At 39.2% G+C, this 24457-nt stretch overlaps 1 protein-coding gene across 1 annotated transcript in view; it reads right to left on the reverse strand.

The window, feature by feature from the left end:
• kpna3 (karyopherin alpha 3 (importin alpha 4)) overlaps positions 1 to 24457 on the reverse strand; it is a 287088-nt gene that overhangs the window by 95964 nt on the left and 166667 nt on the right. Inside the window, 2 exon segments of the mRNA XM_028790479.2 lie at positions 10658 to 10687; positions 10689 to 10828. Of these exon segments, the coding sequence (XP_028646312.1) occupies positions 10658 to 10687; positions 10689 to 10828 (170 nt within the window).

Below are 24457 nucleotides of genomic sequence, written 5' to 3' on the forward strand. Positions count from 1 at the left end.
ACAGTTGTGGCGAGCGCCCTCTTCTACGCAGTGGTGTGCTGGGGAGGCAGCATTAAGAGGAAAGACGCCTCACGCCTGGACAAACTGGTGAGGAAGGCAGGCTCTATTGTTGGCATGGAGCTGGACAGTTTAACATCTGTGGCAGAGCGAAGGGCGCTCAGCAGGCTCCTATCAATTATGGAGAATCCACTGCATCCACTAAATAATGTCATCTCCAGACAGAAGAGCAGCTTCAGCGACAGACTGCTGTCACTGTCCTGCTCCACTGACAGACTGAGGAGATCGTTCCTCCCCCAAACTATGCGACTCTTTAATTCCACCAGGGGGGGTAAACGTTAACATTTAACATTATACAAAGTTATTGTCTGTTTTTTTTTTTCACCTGTATTATTATCATTCTTTAATTTAATATTATTTATTGTATCAGTATGCTGCTGCTGAAGAATGTGAATTTCCCATTGGGATTAATAAAGTATCTATCTATCTATCTATCTATCTATCTATCTATCTATCTATCTATCTATCTATCTATCTAAAGGACTTTGTACTGGCAGAAGCAAACACTGGCTTCTGCCTGAAAGTAATTACTTACACAGGAAAGCATTCTTTTCAGAGAGAGAACTGTCCTTTGACAACTCAGGTTGTGCTGGAGCTGCTTCAGGGGTATGAACATTTGGGACATGTTGTTTACATGGACAATTTCTATACATCTCCAGAGTTGTTCATGGAGCTACAGAGCAGGGGAATAGGAGCTTGTGGCACAGTCAGGGTGAATAGGAGACACATGCCTTTGCAGCTGAAGCCAGACAGGCTGAAGTTGAAAAGAGGGGACAATCCTGTTTTCATGCGGGCGGATAACTTGGTGGCATTGGCATGGCATGATGTCAAACGGGTCACTTGCCTTAGTACAGTTCACACTAACAATTTATGTGAAAAAACAATTCGTTCAAAGGGAAACCCAGCAGGTAGGAAGCTGGACAAGCCTGTTGCGCTTGAAGAGTATAATTGTAAAATGGCTGGAGTAGATCGACTGGATCAGATGCTGGGGACATAAGCTTACGGCCATAAGTCCACCAAGTGGTACCACACTGTGAGTGCAATCTCACGCAGGCGATGGTACACAAACGGATTTCTATTATTCAAGCAGGCAAACAGTGACAGCACTATGACTGCGGCAGATTTCCGCAAGAAGGTGGTTGACAGCTTGCTGGAAGAATATGTCGGAGTGCCTTTTGCAAAGCGAGGAAGGCCAGCACAAAGAGCAGTGCCAGACAGGCTGACTGAGCGCCACTTTCCTGCCACATATGAGGATAAAAAGTATAAGCCTGACTGTGTTGTGTGCAGCAATAGACTACTCAAAAAGAGGCACCAGTGCAACACATATTGTAAGCAGTGCAACGTGGCAATGCATGCAATTGGCTGCTTTGAGCGATATCATACTTTGCAGGACTTTGCCTTGTAGCATGTACAGTATGTGCAATAATAATATGTTAAATTATATAGTATGCAGGCTCATACAAAATGCAAAACAGTTATATTTGTCAAAAATAAATATTTTTTGTTGATTTGATTTGTTAAACAATTGTTTTGTGTTCTTTTTTTAAAAAAGTTATTTTCTGGAAAAATATTCAGCCCTGGGAGAAAAGAAAAAAAAAAAAATTAGCCCTAAAAGAGTTAAGCATGAGTGTGGATCAATCATGCTTTGGGCTTGTGTTGCACCCAGTGGCTCAGGGAACATGTCACTGGTAGAGGGAAGAATGGATTCAAGTAAATACCAGCAAATTCTGGAAAATAGTTTATTTAATTTTATTTATTTAACTAGCAAAATACCCACGCTTCGCAGCGGAGAAGTAGTGTGTTAAAGAGGTTATGTAAACATATATATACATATACATATATATACATACATATACACATCCACATATACATATATATACACATATACAAATTTACACATCTACATATATATATATACATATGTACATATATATATATATACATATGCACATATATATATATATATATATATATATATATATATATATATATAAATATACACATACATATATACATACATTCACATATATATATACATACATTCACACATATATATACATACATTCACACATATATATACATACATTCACACATATATATACATACATTCACACATATATATATTATATATATATATATATATATATATAGCAAAATACCCGCGCTTCGCAGTGGAGAAGTAGTGTGTTAAAGAGGTTATGTAAACATATATATACATATACATATATACATATATACACATATCTACATATACATATATATACATATATATATATATATATATATATATACATATATCAACATATATATACATATATATACACATACATATACACATATACATAAACACACACATATCCATCCATCCATCCATCCATCCTCTTCATATATACATACATACACAGTGCGTTGTTACATGGGAGGGAGACGACAAATCACAGCTTCCCGCTTTCTAATCGGGCCTGTGATTGGTGCTTTGACTGATGCCTAGATCCCACAGTATCTCCCCTTAGGAGAGGCGTTAGGCAAGTGTAATTGAATAGCGGTGCTGCAAGTTTAGCTTTACACCTGTTTTTAAGGCTTATTGACTGAAAGGGGCTTTCATGAAAAAACTTAGGGCTTTGCTACAGGATACACCCTCCACAAGTTAAGGAAGTAAAAATAAAGGTATATATTTGTTTTATTTAAACCTTTTAAGTTTGTATGCGGGTGGCATGGTGGCGCAGTGAAAGGTGCCAGTTAGGAGACCTGGGTTCGCTTCCCTGCGTGGAGTTTGAATGTTCTCCCCGTGTCTGTCTGGGTTTCCTCCGGGTACTCCGGTTTCCTCCCACAGTCCAAAGACATGCAGGTTAGGTGCATTGGCGATTCTAAATTGTCCCTGGTGTGTGGGTGTGTGCGCCCTGCGGTGGGCTGGCACCTTGCCCGGAGTTTGTTTCCTGCCTTGTGCCCTGTGTTGGCAGGGATTGGCTCCTGTATTTAGGATATAGCGGGTTGGATAATGGATGGATGGACATTTGTATGCATAGCCCTATTTGCCCGTTTTCGTTTTTTTCCTTTCTTCAGTAATATTTCAGCAAACCCGGAGCTTGTCAGTTCAAATCCTGGTACTGACACCACTGTGTGACCCTGAGGAAGTCACTTCACCTGCCTGTGCTGCAAAAAACAAAAGTAATGCAACAAATTGTACCTCAGATGTTGTAAGTTGGTGGAATAAAGGCATAAGTCAAATAGATAAATATGTATTATACACATAGGAACTATTCATTTATTTTCAGTTAAGTCACCTGCAGCAAACTTTTATAAATGAGGGTTTCTCCTTTTTAGATAGTGCAAACTGTTTCTTCTTCATTGACGTTTTCTCTTGGAGAGGTTTTTTCATTTCATTGAAAATTAAAGCAGCAGCTGCCAAAATATGTAGCTTTCTTATTAATTTTTCAACATTGTGTAAAATAAATTTATAAAGTAACATAAAAGGTTTAAATACTGGTTATCCTTTTACACTAAAATATTACTAAAGAGATACAAAAAAAGTAAAATGGATATGTTCTTTTTCTTTAAGGAGATTAAATATTACTGAAGAAAGAAAAAAAAAAAAAAAAAAAAACAGCCAAATGGGGCTATGCATACGAATTTAAAAGGTTTAAATAAAAGAGAAATATATATTTTATTTTTACTTGCTTAACTTGTGGAGGGTGTATCCTGTAGCAAAGCCCTAACTTTTTTCGTGAAAGCCCGTTTCAGTCAATAAGTCTTAAAAAAAGGTGTAAAGATATTGACAATAAGCTAAGCAAACCCAGGAAGACATGGAATCGTTTAAATCAAGTATCATTACATCTTCCTTTCTTAAAGAGAAGTAAGGCAGTACTTACAAGCTTACATATTTATATATAGACATACATACATATATATATATATATATATATATATATATATATATATATATATATATATATATATCTATAGCCGAAGCCGTGCAAGCACACTCTTGAGAATGCAACGTATAGTTGTACAGAAGAAAAGCAATCTTGCCTCAAATGAATGGCAACCTTTTGTAGGTCTATGAAGTTAATTTAAACTTTAGGTTTACACGGTGCTTTCTTTCCGAAGTACCTGCACTCATGAATATGTCTGTATGTGTCAGTCGGTCAAATCCACGCGCTTCGCACCGGCGAAGTACCGCTTTTAAATTTTTATTAAGAAGAAAAGAAAACCTTTTTAAATTGAGGGAAAGTATACTAATAACAGTTTGTTAAGGATCTGTTTTTTTCAAGTGATCACTTCGAGCTGACTTGCTGGCCAACTATAAGCGTTACCTGGTAGGTAACCACCCATACAATCAGATTGTGAATCAGACTACGAATGCCGTGAATGTAATTACCCCGATCTACATGTTGTGAAATAAATGAACCACACGCCGTGGTGCAATTTTAGGGGCTTCGCCTGTAGCACTGATGTCCGAGGTTCGATTCCCGTAAGGGAGTGAAGTGAGTGGCTGGTTACCTACCAGGTAACGCTTATGGTTGGCCAGCAAGTGAGGTAACATCAGCCACGGTGCCTTCAGTTGTGAGAAGCAGATCATAGAATGATTGAAAATAGTTTACTGTCAAATAATGCAAAGAGTACGTGACACGTCTTTCCCCCTTATTCTTGGCTCATCAGGCGTACACACTCACTGCACTCGCTTACGGTAATCGAACCTCGGACGTCAGCGCTAGAGGGGCTTCGCAGCGGTGAAGTACTGCTTTTAAATTTTAATTAAGAAGAAAAGAAAACCTTTTTAAATTAAGTCTTAAAAAGAGGTGTAAAGATATTGACAATAAACTACGCAAACCCACCAAGAAATGCAATCGTTTAAATCAAGGCGCGAGTCAAAAAACACCATCCCATAATATTAGTTAACGATTAACACATTTCTATATGTATTGTAAGCATACAATACAACTGATAATATGTTGCGCTTATTTATCTGGTGTACCGACATTTTTGCGCGTTTAACGTCTGAAATCTAACGTGGTTTGTGCCCTTCAGAATGAAAACAGTTTGCATTTACCTATTTAATAAAAGGCGAGCTTTTAAGCCTGAGAAATCACCCCGTAAATGCACACGTTTAATTGCACGTGTTAATATGTATGCTTACTCAGTATTAAAAGGCACTCAAAAATTAACGTCATTTACCTTCGTTCCCGCATTTGACTCGTGCTGTAAATCTCTTCCTCGTTTTTAGTTCACGTGATTACGTAGGAGGCGTGATGACGCAATACGTGACTCCGCCTCCTCCATTATAGTATATGGACAAAAAACAGGTTCCAGTTATGACCATTACGCGTAGAATTTTGAAATGAAACCTGCCTAACTTTTGTAAGTAAGCTGTAAGGAATGAGCCTGCCAAATTTCAGCCTTCCACCTACACGGGACGTTCGAGAATTAGTGATGAGTGAGTCAGTCAGTCAGTCAGTCAGTGAGGGCTTTGCCTTTTATTAATATGTATAGATTTATTTATAAAGCACTTTAAAAACAACCTCAAGGCTGACCAAAGTGCTGTACAAAGAAAAACAATACATAAACACATAAGAACTGAAGAGATTCTTAATAGAAAGTATACAAATAGCCAACATATTATACAGGGTTAAAAGCTAGCGAGTAAAAATGTGTTTTTAAATAGGATTTAAAGGCAGCTAGCGAAGGAGCCTGCCTAACGTGCAATGGCAAATCGTTTCAAAGTTTTGGGGCTGCAACTGAAAAAGCTTGATCACCTCGGAGTTTGCATCGTGCCTTGGGAACGTGTAAAAGCATCTGGTCTGCTGACCTGAGAGAGCGAGACGGTACATCAGGGTGCAGCAGTTCCGACAAATAAAGAGGGGCACACCCATTAAAAGATTTAAAAAACAAATACAAGGATCTTAAAATGGATTCGAAAACGAACTGGAAGCCAGTGGAGGGAAGCCAAAATCGGGGTAACATGCTCATGCTTTCTTGTGCCACTTAAAAATCGAGCAGCAGCGTTTTGCACCAGCAGTAGGCGAGCCATGGAGGCCTGGCTAATTCCAAAAAGAAGCGCATTGCAGTAATCTACAAGAGATGTTATAAAAGCATGTATCACTGTTTCAAGGTTGCGCTTAGACAACACAGGCTTGATTTTTGACAGCCGCCTGAACTGGAAAAAGCAAGATTTTACCACTGCGTTCACATAGCTATCAAGTTTTAAAGTGGAATCCATTTTTACACCTAAATTTGTGATCATGGATTTCTCAAATTGAGCCACAGTGGAAAGGTCGATGCAGGGGATCCCGCTGGTGCTATTGGGCCTAAATAGCATGACTTCTGTTTTGCTCTCATTAAAATTTAGAAAATTTAATGCCATCCAACTCCTTATGTCAATAAGGCAATCAAGCAGGGGCTGGACAGAACATGGACCTTGGCGCTTCAGAGGGAAATACACCTGACAGTCATCTGAATAAAGATGAAAGGAAATACCGTGTTTCCGAAAAATAGCGCCAAGTGGCAGCAGGTACAAGGAGAACAGAAGAGGTCCCAGGATGGAGCCCTGTGGTACCCCTCCAGGGGAGGGCAACAGAGGTGGAAGTAAAATCATCAATACTGACACAAAAACTTCTATCTGAAAGATAGGACCTAAACCATTGCAGAGCGGTTAAATCCAAAAGCATAAGTAGTACACAGTCAACAGAGTCCACTATCAGAAGAATATCATTAAAAACCCTTAACAGAGAGGACTCAGTGCTGTGGTTTTAAACCCAGACTGGAACACTTCCAGAATTCCATGTTCGTCCAGAAAGGACTTCAGTTGGGTATAGATGACTTTTTTCAAGAGTTTGGACAAAAAAAGGTAGCTTGGAAACAGGCCTAAAGTTAGACATAACAGAGTGGTCCAGACCCATTTTTTTCAGCAGTGGTTGCACGACAGCATGTTTAAAATTTTTAGGCACCACACTAGAGGTTAAACTACTATTAATAATAGTAAGAATAGAAGGACCCAAGGTAGAAAAGACCTCCTTAAGAAGTCGAGGAGGAACAATATCAAGGGGGGAGCCAGATGGCTTCATACTGAAAGCCAGCTGCTTTAAAAAGGACAAAGTGATGGGCTCGAAGTGGTCAAACACAGCCAAACAGGGTATTAAAATGGATGGATCATGAGAAGGTGGTGAAATGAGGGCCCTAGTACTTTTTCTTGAAGAAGGTTGTAAGCAAAGAAATTTATCGCAAGTTTCCCTAGAGGCTTTCAGAAAGGCAGGTTCATGAACATTAAGTACAGAACTCAATGTGTTAAAAAGTACACGGGGGTTGTGAGAGTTAAACCCAATAACTTCAGAAAAAAAAATTGATCTTGCAGCTTTCAAAATTTTCTGATAACACAACCAACTTTCTCTCAATATATCAAAAGAAACCTGCAACCTGTCCTTTTTCCACCTCCGCTCAGCTCTCCTGCACTCTCATCTATATGCACGGGTATTAGCATTTAACCACGGCTCAGAGCAGGGCTTTAGTTTCCCGTTTTTTAATGGTACCACAAAGTCCAAAGCAGTTTCGCAAGCAGAATTAAATTGAAGTGTTAGCTCCTCAGTATTGGAAGACACCGAGGGCTGTGAGGTCACTTCATAATTAAAAAGAGCAGAAAACTGAGCAGTAGTGGAAGATTTAAGAGCACGGCAGCACCGAACACGTGCATACGGTTTAGTAAATTGACAGAGAGGAACAAAATCAAAATGGGCATATGGTCTGAAAATACTGCATCACCACTTTCCAGATTAAGAACAGATACACTGCGAGAAAAGACAAGATCCAGCGTATGCTCACATTCCTGAGTGGGACCAATTACAGACTGAATTAGACTAAAAGAATCCATTACATCTAAAAAGTCCTTCACCAAAGGTTTCTTAGTACAACAGACATGAATATTAAAATCCCCAACAATTAAAACTTGGTCATATTTTGGCATAAACTCTGCCAAGAAGTCAGAAAAGTCACTTATGAAATCCTTATTATACTTTGGTGGACGATAAACCACCGCGCAAAGCAGCACAGGAGAACGACCTAACTCAAAAAGACTCCGTTCAAAGCTGGAGAAAGAAACAGCTAGAAACCGCTGTTTACAATCAAAATTGGGTTTGAAGACAGTCGCTAAACTTCCACCACAACCTGAGGACCGCGGGGAATTAAAATACGAGCAGCCACACGGCAACAATTCAGAGAGGGCACTGGACTCACCGGGAGACAACCAGGTTTGTTATACAGAGGAAATCCAATCCATGAGATACGAAGAAATCCTTTAAGATATAAGTTTTGTTCGTTACAGATCTAGCATTCACTAGACCCATCCTGATGGGAGGCGGGTCCGAAGCCGCAATGGCGAGCGGAGCGCGCACCAGAGGCCACAAATTCTGGAGATTCACTCCTCGCCAGCGCAGGTGAAGTGGACAGGGGTGCGGGGGTGGCATCACCTGATCCGAACCAAAAAACAGGTACAAGCCAGGAGTCCACAGGGTCCCGGGAGCGCCATGACGCAAAAAGGTGAGAAGCCGATCTATGTTGTGCTAGAAAAACTTTGGGAGATCGAGCCAAACAGGCCTTTAACTTCACCAACCTCTCGCTGCGTTTACCTCGGAGTTTGTGACGCTTCCTCCAGCGAGGTGAACCTGGAGCAAGGTAGAGGAATGCTGGTATTCCAGATAGAAACTAGTTGAAGTTAAAAACAGGATGGGTCCTACAACAAGACAATGATCCAAAACACACCTCAAATTTAGAATGGAATACCTGAAAAGGTGGAAGCTGATGGCTTTGCCATGGTTCTGACAGTCCCCTGACCTAAACATCACTTCAAATCTCTTGGTAGATTACAAAAGAACAGTGCATGCAAGACAGCCCAAGAATTTTGCAGAATTAGAAGGCTTTTGCAAGCCCCAAGTAAAAAATGACTCTCAGCTGGCTACAAAAAGCATTTACAAGATGTGGTACTTGCCAAAGGGAGTCTTACTAAGCACTAACTATATCAGGTGCCCAAACTTTTGCTTCAGGCCCTTTTCATTTTTTAGGTATTTTGTACCAGTGAATGATGGAAATAAAAATGTAATCTTGCTTAAAATAGAGAAATTTGAGATCTTTAACTTTATGCCTTTTGATTATCACATCATCTTCTGCTCACTTAACTATTCACTGTAACAGACATTTTAAGCATGGGTGCTGAAACATATGTATGGCACTGTACTAACTAAACCAGTTCATGGAAATCCTTCTCCTGGAAAAAAACAACAAAGTATAATGAATATTTGGCTTCATAAACCAAATAAACCAATAACATTTGTATCACACAGATGTGTAAATAGTGTTTCACATGACAAATATTGCAAAATTCCCTTTTACTCTGCTTATGCTTATAAAACTGCCATAAATCCTAATAGTCAATTAAACAAACTGCCATCTTTTGACTTACTAAAATCATGTTACACCTTACAGTGATTAATAAAATTCTAGCATATGGAAATGCCAGAAGTGCGTGAAAATGGCATTCCTTAAAACCAGCCACAGATGAAGAGATTATCTGATCTTGAAGTCAGACAGTGTACGATTTAAAACATTACTACAGTGCAGTGATCACTTATATGCATAAATCCAATTCTGCATTTTCACCTTCAGTGAAATAAATGGAAAAGAAAAACACTGAGCTTTTAAACCTGAATTGGGATAAGCACAAGCAAAGCAGTCAACAATGATCAGTCTATCAGCTCATGTAGGCAAAACTAATGTAGAATAAGGAAATTAATCCTTTGCACATAGTGACTAAAATTAAAAACTAAGTAACCTTAAGATTTTCCCTCTAATGTTTAAAACTTGCAGCAGAGAACAAGCCCAGTTCTTGGTGGAAAATGACCATTTTCATCTATCTACTCTACTTTTTTTTGTCCCTTAGCTGAACCAAAAATAAAAACTAGAAACTGGAATTTAATTTTATAGATAGTTCTTCTCATGGCAGATCATCATAAGTTGTTTTATAAAGGAAACCAAAGTGTAAATCAAACTAACAATATAAAATACACATTTTAAATCGGCAAATCCCAGTTTATCTTTACTTATGTAGACTCTTCTGGGTTTAAACATATTTTAGTATTATCATATATGGAAGCAAATAGTGGATGCAAGATCAATCTATTGCAGAGCACATTCATGTAGATACCCAATATCACCCACAAATTAACCTAACATACATGACTTGGGATTATGGTTTGAAAAACTACAGAGACCCCAAAAACATGCATATGTCCACATAGACATTGCCCAAGCGGACATGGTGATCCAGGACTCTAGAGCAAAGTGAAATCAGCATTAACTAGTGTGCTATCAAGCTATTAATGTAAGAAAGTTGTCCTTTATTTATTTTAAGATTTGAAACTATAGCTGGGGACAAAACGCACCTAAATTATATTGATATGTCAGGCACACATTTCTTTAGTATAAAACATGTTTAGTCCCATAAGGATTTTTGGCTAATTAACTTAAAGTCTGCTTTGACAATACACAAGTTGCTATACATGATGAGCAAATGACAGGTTGCAACCACTATTTAACGATAGCTATTTGAGTATTTTACCTCCTGCACTGTCTCCATAGGTGGGGGGGGGATCCTTATTCCTGCAGAGGTTGACAATAACCCATGTGACGTTCCGGAGAAAAGTGATGGGAATGGAAGGGCTGATGAACAACAGAAGAGGTTTGACGACTCCCAGTGAGATAACATAGTCTCTACACTGAGGACCATCCCCTAGAGAAGCCAAAAACCCAAAAGAAATGATTAGGAAATGAAGATTATGACAGCTGAATGAGGTTAAGGCATGTCCATTTCATTATAGGCTTAAGAAATGGTATGACTGAGTTTGAAGAACACTAGACTGTGTGTACTGAGAATAAAGAAATCCTTGAACTGTAGTCTTTTTACAAGGTGAAAAAATTAGATCATACTGATTGCACAGTTAAACTCTAAACAGTATAGCATGTGTTTGTAACTTTTTTTTTTTTTATTACAGAAGGCACTTATTACCAACATTGTAATTAGTATTCAATAACCTAGTTTTGTGTTTTGTTTAAAAAGATTGTTTTCAGTACTTCGATACTATTTGTTCTTTATCAGTCTATGAAAATAATGTCACATTTATACTACAGTTCAACAATAATGGGAAACATACTTTTTATTTTATAAAAAATATAAATTTTTTGAGTGAAATATTAAACACACACACACACACACACACACAAACACTTTGTTAAAGGTTTATATCCATCTTGAGACTCCTACAAAAGAAAAAGCTGTCGAAAAAGACAAAACACTCTGACTTTGATGTAGCAAATCTCTTCTTCTACCTTATTACTCATCAAACAACTGAGAGAAAGAACATTAAGATATATAATTAATATAGGGAACATTTTTTTTTTTTTTTTTTAAACTAAATTTTCTTGATTAAAAAATTTATTTAAATGTGGCACTGAAAAAATCAAACGAGGATGCCTAGATTATCATAACAGCCAAGGCTGAAGATTTTGCTCTACCAAAATTTATGTAATTCAAGTAGCCCAGTATCCATATTACTAACCGAGAATGGTAAACCGGATGGCATAGACGCAGGTACACGGCCGATGGGACCACGAGACGTACTGCACAGGCGCGTACAGCGTGCATCTCATAAACTGCACGCGAAGTTGTATCCACCGCGCATGAAGGAGTCATGGCCCAAAAACGAAAGAGCTCAACTGATGTGAATGAGAAATGAAGCAACAACGTGCCCAAGGCTAACGACTACCGACAGCCACACAAAAAAGAGGACTCTGCACTGCAGCCCAAATTCAAACGGAAGAGGCTACGGAGGCCCCACGGGTCAATAAAGTACGGAAGGCACAGGCATCAGCGCCATATTGTGAGTGGCACTACTGCGGAATGAAGGCACAGGCATCACCGCCATATTGTGAGTGGCACTACTGCGGAGTGAAGTTAGGAATAATGTGCTGCTTGGGTCAACTAATTTATTTCAGGATACCCAACGCCGGGGGTTGGCGAGCGAAGTGAGCAGGGGGCGGAGCCCCCTTGTACTACCATATTCCATATGTAAATGTGTTGAGATAGCCAAACACTCAAAATGATGTGCAAGTATACCCATCTTATTCCTTAAATTTTGTCCGCACATGACTATAGTACAGTGTAAAATAAACTACACAATCATAATGGACAAACTGACGGAAGTTTTAAATGAACTTTTACATTCTTAGGTGAAAACTCATAATCCCAATTGTAATGTTAACATATACATGTACACAGGTAATTTAAAACCAGTAATAAGTAACCCAGCCACAGGGGATGCACAAACCATTGTGTTTCTTTGTGCCGGTTCCAAGCCTGGATAAATGGGGAGGGTAATTTCAGGAAGGGCATCCGGTGTAAAATTTTGCCAAATCAATATGCGGACAACAATACAAATTTCCATACCAGATCGGTCGAGCCCCAGATTAACAACGACCACCACCAGTACTGTTAGCCAACAGGGTGCTGGTAGATATTGGGCTACTGTTGGCCGAAGAAGAAGGAGAAGGAGAAGAAGAGGACAGAGACATGTCCGGAGGCAGGAGGAGAGGAGGAAAGTAAAGAGTGGAACTGAGGGTAGGAACTTTGAATGTTGGCAGTATGACTGGTAAGGGGAAAGAGTTAGCAGATATGATGGAGAGAAGGAAGGTTGATATATTGTGCATGCAAGAGACTAAATGGAAGGGGAGTAAGGCCATGTGGATCAGAGGTGGATTCAAATTGTTCTATCATGGTGTGGATGGGAGGAGAAATGGGGTAGGAGTTATTCTGAAGGGACAGTATGTCAAGAGTGTTTTGGAGGTGAAAAGAGTGTCAGGCAGAGTAATGATATGAAGTTGGAAATTGGAGGTGTGATGATGAATGTTAGTGCATATGCACCGCAAGTTGGGCGTGCAATGGGTGAGAAAGAAGATTTTTGGAGTGAGTTGGATAAAGTGATGAACAGTGTATGCAAGGGACAGAAAGTGGTGATTGGAGCAGATTTCAATGGGCATGTTGGTGAAGGGAACAGTGGAGATGAGGAGGTGATGGGTAGGTATGGTGTCAAGGAGAGGAATGAAGAAGGTCAGAGGATAGTGGATTTTGCCAAAAGGATGGTCATGGCTGTGGTGAATATGTATTTTAAGAAGTGGGAGTAACATAGGGTTACATACAAGAGTGGAGGAAGATGCACACAGGTAGATTACATCCTATGCAGAAGAGTCAATCTGAAGGAGATTGAAGACTGCAAAGTGGTGGCAGGGGAAGTATAGTTAAGCAGCATAGGATGGCGGTCTGTAGGATGACAGATCAAGAAGAGGAGGAGAGTGAGGGCAGAGCCAAGGATCAAATGGTGGAAGTTGAAAAAGGAAGACTGCAAGGTTGAGTTTAGGGAGGAGGTGAGACAAGCACTGGATGGCAGTGAAGAGTTACCAGACAGCTGAGAAACTACAGCAGATGTAGTAAGGGTGACAGCAAGAAGGGTGCTTGGCGTGACATCTGGACAGAGGAAGGAGGAAAAGGAAACCTGGTGGTGGAATGAGGAAATACAGGAGAGTATACAGAGGAAGAGGATGGCAAAGAATAAGTGGGATAGTCAGAGAGATGCAGAAAGTAGACAAGAGTACAAGGAGATAAGGCGCAAGGTGAAGAGAGAGGTGGCGAAGGCTAAAGAAAAGGCTGCCTCGAGAGGAGCTGTGGTATTGTATGAGGAAGTCGGGAGTGGCAGAGAAGTACGTAACAGTTGTACAGGATATGTACGAGGGAAGTGTGACAGTGGTGAGGTCTGCGGTAGGAGTGACGGATGCATTCAAGTTGGAGGTGGGAAAACATCAGGGATCGGCTCTGAGCCCTTTCTTATTTGCAATGGTGATGGACAGGTTGACAGATGAGATCAGACAGGAGTCCCCGTGGACTATGATGTTTGCTGATGACATTGTGATCTGTAGCGATAGTAGGGAGCAGGTTGAGGAGACCCTGGAGAGGTGGAGATATGCTCTAGAGAGGAGAGGAATGAAGGTCAGTAGGAACAAAACAGAATACATGTGTGTAAATGAGAGGGAGGTCAGTGGAATGGTAAGGATGCAGGGAGTAGAGTTGGCGAAGGTGGAGGAGTTTAAATACTTGGGATCAACAGTACAGAGTAATGAGGATTGTGGAAGAGAGGTGAAAAAGAAAGTGCAGGCAGGGTAGAATGGGTGGAGAAGAGAGTCAGGAGTGATTTGTGACAGACTGGTATCAGCAAGAGTGAAAGGGAAGGTCTACAGGACGGTAGCGAGACCAGCTATGTTATACGGGTTGGAGACTGTGGCACTGACCAGAAAGCAGGAGACGGAGCTGGAGGTAGAAGAGTTAAAGATGCTAAGATTTGCACTGGGTGTGACGAGGATGGATAGGATTAGAAATGACTACATTAGAGGGTCAGATCAAGTTGGACAGTTGGGAGACAAAGTCAGAGAGGCGAAATTGCGTTGGTTTGGACATGTGCAGAGGAGAGATGCTGGGTATATTGGGAGAAGGATGCTAAGGATAAAGCTGCCAGGGAAGAGGAAAAGAGGAAGGCCTAAAGCAAAGGTTTATGGATGTGGTGAGAGAGGACATGCAGGTGATGGGTGTAACAGAACAAGATGCAGAGGACAGAAAGATATGGAAGATGATGATCCACTGTGGCAACCCCCCAACTTGAGCAGCCAAAAGAAGAAGAAGTAACTCATGTAAGAATGAAATATACTTTTCACTGATTAGTAAAATAAACAACAAGTAAACCTTGCCATCTCAAACAATGCTTATGTACTGCTTGCAAGTAAATGTGAACAATACTTTTTATATATAATAAAATAATTGGGTATCACTTTGTATTTACAACAGACTTATGATTTCTGGCGTATCACATTGTCATCAAGTGAACATTTTTTTTCCCTAATAGAGGTGAAGGTGCCAACATCATTATGGCACATAGCTGGTTATTGATAAAAATGGCAGAACATACAGTTCTGCAAGAATGAGACCAAATATTTACCAAATTAAAAGAAAAAATTAAGTATGAATCTTCCTATTTCAGAAGCTTAGTAGCACTTCTCTAAGTTGCACTTTAACATGTGAAGTTTTCTCCACGAACCTTAGGATACAAATCAAAGAACAGAATAAGCACAAAAGTTGATGTCCTCTGTTGTGCAAGGCTGAATTCAACATTGTGACAAAGGCTGACATGGCAAAGTACTTAGTTACAGAACTGAATAAAATTACCCACTAGATTTCAATTTTGCACCTAACAAATGCATGGTTTCATAAAAATGCTGCAATTTATCATATTGAAAATGCATTATGTACCCCCACCTATTTTAAAACACTTAGTCCACTTTAGTACCAAAATTGGATTAAAACAGAGTTTTGCACAGGTGTGGGATCAGCCCTGTGGGTGTCTGGAGTACTCATGGAAGGGGGTAAAAGTACTGCCTTACACACACACAGTCATAACAGAGAAAAATCGGAGCAAAACAACTACAGAAGTTTGGAAGTACGTTTAACTAACTTTCATAAGCGATCACATTGTAGCAAAGTTTCACAGATAAAGTGAAATGCAGTAGGCACAGCCTTAGGACATATCATGATAAGTGAGTGGCATCATTTGCAAAACAATTGACAGCATGGAGTTCTTTATCAGATACCAGGAACCAATGAATTGGCCATTGATAAAATTAAGAGGTGTAAAGTGGTGTGGCAGAAACATTAAAATAAGTTATGAAAGTATAATACCAGTTAAAGTACAAAATTATAAAATTACAAGATGTTATATTCGCTGTACTAAAAATATTTCCTTTTATTTGTTTTTAGCTTTTTTTTATGGTTGTATGAAAAAAAAATAAGAGGCAACATTCCACGTCCTAAGTGTTGGTTTGTGTCTGGGTTCCAGTCCACTAAAGCCTCTGCCTTCAACCACTACCCTTGTGACACTGCATCCAGCCCCTATTCCTACTGCAGGAGTTTGGCCCACAGGAGGGCATTCCCACATAGCAATTTTGGGCTGTGCCCAACCAGGCCCAGTGGCAGACCTAGCTGCCAGGCACTCTCCCTAGGCTCTAGGTGGCGGCCACGGTAACAATATATGCCAGGCAGGGTACTCTTTTTAAATTTGTGTGTCTGCATTATTAGGAGCACTTGAATCGCTTTTCCTTTGACACCTCACCTGAGACAAATTTGCCTTGGGTGGTTGTACCAGGAGCTTCTGCTCTGGACAACATAGTACCTAGCCACAGGGACTGACAAACCTCTCAACTAGGATAAGATGGCGATTCCCTGAGAGGTGCCATACAACCATAAGTTGAACTAAAAGTAAATTTCCTCATTATATAGTAAGTAATTCTCAACTGATTGCAACACAGGATTAACCACACCTGTGCCGGACAACAACTGAGGAAACAATCAAGTACCTGGGACATATGGATGTTGTTTTCATTCGAGCTTAATCTCCATGATTGGGTGCATTCTTCTGAGAGCGAAGGTAAGCACATTAAAGATCACATTATAGTTTTAAAAAGTTATATGTTTAAAATTGTACTTAGTCTGTTGGGTAATTTACTATTCTGCATAGTGCCGTTAATCCCGAGAAAATGAATGCTTTTTGAAAAGTTTTGTCACTTACCGTGTTTCCCCGAAAATATGGCAGGGTCTTATATTAATTTTTGCTCCAAAATATGCACTACAGCTTATTTTCAGGGGATGTCTTATATTTATTCATGTACAGCAATATACATGTATCCAAATACAGTCATGTCATCTTCTTCTGGAATATCGTCATAACTCTCCACATTCAAACCCTGAATTTCTTGCTACGCTTTTAGGATCCTCCAGGATTGAGGTGCGCGCTTCGATGTTTGATGAATGGTTCAATGTGGTGAAGCAAAATGCAGACATACAAAAGTATTCGTAATTGCTTTGATATTCAAGCATCCCATATTCCCCAAAGTAATGACGCAATATATTTTAAAAGTCGCGCATACCATATTCTGTGCCGTCTTTTTTTTTTTTCCTGCACCTTTATAATACCATCAGAATGTACGCCTGTGTATTTGAGACACAGAGAAAAAGAAAATAAGGACATAATGACAATGTTTATTTTGTGATTAAAGTGGAAATTTCAGCTTTAAACTCCAAATGTCCCCTTTAATTCCGTAGTTTACTTTATCATTAAAGTAGACCGTTGTAAACGTCATCTTAAAACCAACCCAGTTAAATCGCTACGCGCTTCTGGGGCTTCCTCCTGACCTGACAGCAGAGGGAAGCAGCATCGCCACACAGAACACATTAAATTTAAAATATTCCAGCTCTCTGCACATTTAGAATTCTTAGATTTATACTTGATATCACTTTCATGAAAAAAATCCATTAAAACATGTATGCTACATTTTACAGATAAATCGTTAACTGATTAAATAATGAATACTGCTAATAGTTACACATATGGGGTGGCACAGTGGCAGAGCAATAGCGCTGCTGTCTTGCAGGGAGTCGCGTCCCTTGTGATCCCTGCTTGGAGTTTGCATGTTTTCCTGGTGGGTTTCCACAGTGTGCTCAGTTTTCCATCCAAAGACATGAAGGTTTAGGGATTTGGTGAAGCTACAATGATGCCAGTGTATGCGTGTGCTTGTGTTCACCTTGCGATAAGCCGATGCCCTATCCACGGATTTTGTTTCCGTCTTGCACCGATGCTGCTGGAATGGGTGCATCCCTCAATTGATGGATGTAATCATTAAACATCCTTTTCAGAGATATTGTAGCACCTTAGTTTTCAGCTGACGATCTTGACTACAGCTTATTTTTGGGGTAGGACTTATATTACAGAGCACCTTGAAAATCATGCTAGGGCTTATTTTCGGAGTAGGTCTTATTTTCTGGGAAACACTGTATAACAGCTGTTGGCTAGCTGTGCCCCCACGCATAGCCCTCGTAACTTTTTGTGTTGAAGTTAAGAGGGCTAAACCTGTTACTGTATATAATGTAGAATCTTACCAGCCTGCTATGCAGCTGAATGAAGCTGTGGTTCCTGCTGTCAATCGAGAAATTCCTAGCACATTTATTCCATCTTAACAAGAAAAAGGAGGACTGCAATTTACTTATGTTACTTTTCTATTTCTTATTCAACACAATTTAGTTTTAGTTCTTGGAAAATAAGTCATTACTGCTGCTTAAACATTAATCTTAAAGGCCTCTGAAGCTTTCAGATCATCCTTGTTTGGATACACTTTATTACTGTAACAGTATATACAGTATATCCAGTAATACCATTTAGTATTAAATGCTAGGTTTAGCAGACCACCTAGCAGATCCCAGATTTCAGCATGACCTTTCAAATACTAGATTAGCAAATCCTGTCTCACCTTGCGTACATCACTTTGGTAATTTTAATTTGGTAACAGAACATGAAGTCATAAGTATAATATCTAAACTGAAACCTACTACTTGTTTCTTATACAGAGTACCAATTAAACTAGTAAACATCTCAACTGATAATCATTCTTAGCATTACCAATAGCTCATTGCTGAATGGTGCAGTTACTGATGATCACAAAGTGTCAGTTATCAGACCATTACTAAAACCAGAGCTAAACCAACACAAACTTATTAATTATTGATCCACTTCCAGTTTACCCCTTCTCTCTAATTACCTTTGAAAAAGTAGTTGCAACGCAGCTTCAGTCTCCCCTTACACATCACAATTTGAGAAATTCTAGTCTGACATGCAAACTTAGAGTCATCAAACTAACCTTTTTGAGATACAGAAGGAAAACCACTGTATTTTACATATTTGTATGACATACAAAGCGTACTAATAACACAAATTTGATTACAATGTATCATATAAAAATATGAAGTAACCAGAGTTGGGGTAGTTACTCAAGATTCATTACAAATTACTAATTGAGATTTTTCCATTACGTAATTAAAAATACTTTCTAAATCCAAGCAAATATGCACCAACTGGAATGTACAAGAATGCCACTAAATATCCTTCCAATATTTAAATAAGGATGATACAGCCAGTAACATGAATTCAGCAGATCAATTAGTAAACTACATGACTTTCATTAGCAATGTGTAATTCCAAACATATGAAGCAGATATATGAAGTAGAGCCCTTTAGTTCACAAAAATAATTCTCAATTTAAAAAAATAAATAAATAAATAAACAACAGAAACTGATTTAGCCACTCAAAAACTTGCAAACATGGAGTTGGCAAAATGGTAAAACAATTATTACTAGTGTAGTGGACAGCAGATATATAGCACTTATTGATCGGCAGGGGATGGCTACCTACAGTGGTGATTACGTATAACACTAAATATGGCGGTCTCTCTCCCATTTATGTGCTCTTTTTCGCTTTCAAAAAAAGCACATTGCAATCAAAAAGAAATCATTTACATTTTGTAATTATCTTATATTCACTAGAAATTAAGATAAATGTTTCGTTAACTAATTTGCGGAGACATCTTTTTCTCAAGAACGTTAGTGGCATAACAAAAAAATCCAAATACATGTCAGGATAGAATACTACATTTTAAAACACTTGATGCTTAGAGGGTTTCTTTAATTTTATTGGCTATAAAGGAACTTTCTTGCCTTTGTTAATGTAATTTCTCATGAGCTCCTTGACCAAGAAAAAAGTTCCATACAAACACCACAAGCTTAGTCTTCCTTTAGCTAAAATTAAATTTTGTTTGCCAAACATGCGGGTTGTAAAATTTTAAATTTATTTTCAAAGGAAAGCCTGAAACCCTAATTTCTTAATAAAGGCAAAAATCAACATTGATACAATCCAAAAGGAAATTAACTATCATGTAATGTCACAAAACGGCATACATCTCTAACATTTATTACTATAAAAGCTAACAAATGCTCTGTCTGACCTTTACTTTGTTGCATTTTATACAATTTCACAGCATGTGTATTAAGAGCCGTTTTGATTTTTTTTTCTTCCTCTTCATTTAACAAAACAGAGCACCAGTACAAGTGAAACTTCATATTCGTCACCATAACACTGCAGATAAATCCCGCTCTTGCAAATATTATTCTCTTATTTCCTTATTTGTCAATACATTACACTAAAACTTGTGCAAGCTAAGTTGCATATAACACAGAAACATTTATCCTATCAAATGAAAAAAATGTATTTAAAGTAAAGGAACACATAAAAAATGATGAGATTTCTAAACAATGATTTAAAAGACATATGCATTTGAAGGCAAACTGCCAACCTACATTTACTAAGGTTCTTAACCAAGATAGCATCAAAAACAATTCTAAATAACTCAAACATAAACACAGAAACCAGTGATGACTTAATAGAAAGTATAACATTTTATGTAAACTGCTCCCTTGCAATTAAGTAATGAACGACACATAAGCAAATACTCAGAAATGAAAAGTAAAAATCTGAAAAAGTACACACGTCAGCTCTGTCATGCAACCAGTAAACTAAACGTATATTTTTATTTGCGGAGTTACACATAGGACATCTGTAAGTAACTACACACAGTCTACAATGTTTAAATACTACATTATTCTTACTAATCAATTATTACAAAAATTCTACTTTGGATGACTTCCAAATAAATTGAACTGAGGATACTGCAATTGAACACTGGCTACTTTAGAACAGAAATTTTTTAAATATGCGATCTAACTAAGAATGCATCCATAATCTATCCTAGAATCAATTTTCTGAAAATGCTTTTCATTATGGCAACAGAACACTATCTTAGGGGAAAAAGGGGAAAAAAGCAAAATAAACCCTGGATGGCATCTTCACTCACACATATAGGGCCAAATCTAATTCACCAATTAACTCAACATACATGTCCTTGGGCAGTGGAAGCAAAACTGAGCAAAACAAATTAAAAAAATGTACAAACCCTACACAGTCAATGAACCAGGCTGAATACTAGGATGGAAAGTCAGATAATTACAGAAAGAGATATATACAGTAAATAAATATTTGACAGCTTTTGATTATGAGAAAAGAGGGGAGAAACTGTGGCATGGTACATTGATAGTCTGAAATGTGTTACAGTAGACAAACAACAGTTTATATAGCTGTAAGTAGAACTGTTTAGTACAGTATATTTTCATCTTCTCCTCACCATGCCCCCCCGAACCACCCCCTTAACACTAGAATTACCACAGCCGATGAAAAAACTTGTAGATCCGGCCCACCTTAAATCCGTTCGCACCTCTCCCTCAGCGTCTTATGTCCTGTAAATGTGCCGATTAAGACAAGCAGCAAGCAGCCTGCTATTCTATCCCCCACCGCTGCAGAACATGCACAAAGTTCTCCCAGCTTATGCCTTGATCAATTATCTGGGAGTAAAGTGCTGAAGTTTTAGAGTGGAAATAATAGATCGTTATTTGGAACACATGCATTTCATATGTGATCCTTTTCTACAATAATATGTGTAAACACATTGTTAAAACAAATGTTTTTCATATTTTAGTAGTAAATGACAAAATGTGCCTCGCAGTTGGGACACCTGGGGACCTGGGTTCGCCTCCCGGGTCCTCCCTGCGTGGAGTTTGCATGTTCTCCCAGTGTCTGCGTGGGTTTCCTCCGGGCGCTCCGGTTTCCTCCCACAGTCCAAAGACATGCAGGTTAGGTGGATTGGCGATTCTAAATTGGCCCTAGAGTGTGCTTGGTGTGTGGGTGTCTGTGTGTGTCCTGCGGTGGGTTGGCACCCTGCCCAGGACTGGTTCCCTGCCTTGTGCCCTGTGTTGGCTGGGATTGGCTCCAGCAGACCCCCGTGACCCTGTGTTCGGATTCAGCGGGTTGGATAATGGATGGATGACAAAATGTTGGCATAAACTATATAATGTCTGAAGCCTGAAGTCCAAAGATCAAATAAACACTTTCACAAAAGGTTTAAGGACAATGCAACAGCTTCCGTGGCGTAGCGGTAAGATTTGCTGACTTGTAATCAAGAGACCCCAGTTCGATCCCGACTGCCACCTGTATTTGCCGTTTTCAGTAGTGAGCTGCTATTATTTATACTAAAAAAAAGGCAAAGCCTTCACTGACTCACTCATCACTAATTCTCCAACTTCCCGTGTAGGAAGAAGGCTGAAATTTGGCAGGCTCATTCCTTACAGCTTACTTAAAAAAGTTAAGCAGGTTTCATTTCGAAATTCTACGCGTAACGGTCATAACGGTCGACAACGTCCGCTATGTTAAACTTTCTTATTTATGGCCCCATCTTCACGAAATTTGGTAGGTGGCTTCCCGGCGCTAACCGAAATCGATGTACGTACTTATTTCAGTGGTATGACGCCACTGTCGGCCGCCATATTGAACTTTCAAACGGTCTTTGTTACTTATGGGCCCATCTTCAAGAAATTTGGTGCGCGGATTCCCAATGCTAACTGAATCCTACTTACGTACATATATACGTCCATAGCCTGCAGCTTGGTCGCCGTGTGAGGCGGCGTTGGGTCCCCCATCCCCATGCCTCCCACGTAGTTGGCTGCCTGCCTATATAAGGCCGTCCGTCGCTCCGGTCTCATCATTCCCGTCCTTGCTTCGCCACGGTATTCACGTCTCCCTGCTGATAACTGCAGCCTTTTTATTTAATCCACAGCTTCTCCGCTGTTTTATTGTTCGTTTATTACGATTATAGTTATTGTGTAGGTATTTTAGACTTAGTTTACATTGTTCAGGTACCCATTTCCTTTATCGTTCCAACCGTACCCCCATTAACATGTCTATCGAGGTTATCACCATCGATCAAAGAACTGTCACTTACCGAGTGGTTTCCATGCCCAGAGATGGCGACTGCCTTTTCCAATCTGTGTTACATATTGCACGGCCATATAAGGCTCACTCTTGATATCCGGAGGAACATTGCGTCTTATATATTGAATGACTGGGACAGGTTCAAGGTGTGGACTGATGATGGTACAGGAGATAATCATACTACACAGGAGCACTATAAGAGTGAAATGCTTAAACCCTTCACCTATGGTTCTGCCTGTGAGTTGATGGCTGCCACTGAATTGTTCAGTTGTCGCTTTCAAGTGTACCGAAATGGCCAAATATTTTACACCTTTGGACAACCGCCAATGCCTCAAACATCTTAGATTCACAGGTGACGATTTGAGTAGTGGACACTTTGATGTTTATGAATGTTTAAACTCTCAAAAGCTGAATGCGAAGTTATTAATGAAACCCATTTCAATTCAAATGCCTCCAATTTCCAGTAAGGCTCTGCTTCACAATGACAATAAGTATCAGGGACAGACCCTACAAAAGGTTGGCATTGATTTGGGCTAAGATTGCTTTTCACATGGCCAACTATACGTTGCATGCTCAAGAGTAAGCTCAGCGCACAGCTTGGTCATATTACAACCGGAGGACCGAACTGACAACATGGTATACAAAGAGATCCTTAACAAATTATTGGTATATTTCCCCTCCTTTTAAAAAGGTTTACTTTTCTTCTTAATAAAAATTTTAAAGCAGTACTTCGCCGCTGCGAAGCACGGATATTTTGCTAGTTGTTAATATTATACAGTACACACATACATTTGGTTTATATCTGTAACAGACAGTGTACATTTATAGGACTTGTAAAAGTTACCGTTTTTCTTTTCACTTTTATTCTCTCAGTCACGATCACGATACATACTACCGCCCTAGGGATCTGACGCTGCTAGTTTTTATTTGAAACTGGGAGTAACTAGATGTGAGTGGTGTTTTGAGGAAATGGAACTGGACATTCTCTGATCTGGAGGGATAAAAGCCGACACACAAACGCTGGTGAATCTGCCTTCTTCATACCTAACCGTCACTTGATTTTTTTTTTTTTTTTTTTAAATTCAGTTTTATTGAGTGTTCCTGCTCATGCTGAATTAGCATGCGCCTTAGGGTCTATGATGTCAAAAAAAAAAAAAAAACCAACCAGTTGTTATATATGATATTTGGAATTATTCATTTTATTTCCTGTATAGTACATTTCGGAAAACATTGTGGCACGGATGCAACATTATTCATATTATTCATATTCATTCGCATAACCCCGCCCTTCCTGATCTAACTCTAAGTAACAGCGCCAGCATAAATTCACACCAGAACTGGCGCTGTTCGCTTTCAAATATTGCATTAGTGCGATGATGTTTTCTGATTGGTACTATTCAGGTTATAAAATGGTTTCTTCAAAATGTCACATATATCGTCTCTCAGGTGTGTAATAGAAACCACAGTATAGAGAGAAGTGTGTGCATTGCAACAGGTACACGTCGTAAATGTAGGAAGGATGGTCCTTGCGTGTGTGTGTGAACTGTTAACATTTGAATGTGAG

The sequence above is a fragment of the Erpetoichthys calabaricus genome, chromosome 4, assembly GCF_900747795.2.
Source record: "Erpetoichthys calabaricus chromosome 4, fErpCal1.3, whole genome shotgun sequence".
NCBI lineage: Eukaryota > Metazoa > Chordata > Cladistia > Polypteriformes > Polypteridae > Erpetoichthys > Erpetoichthys calabaricus.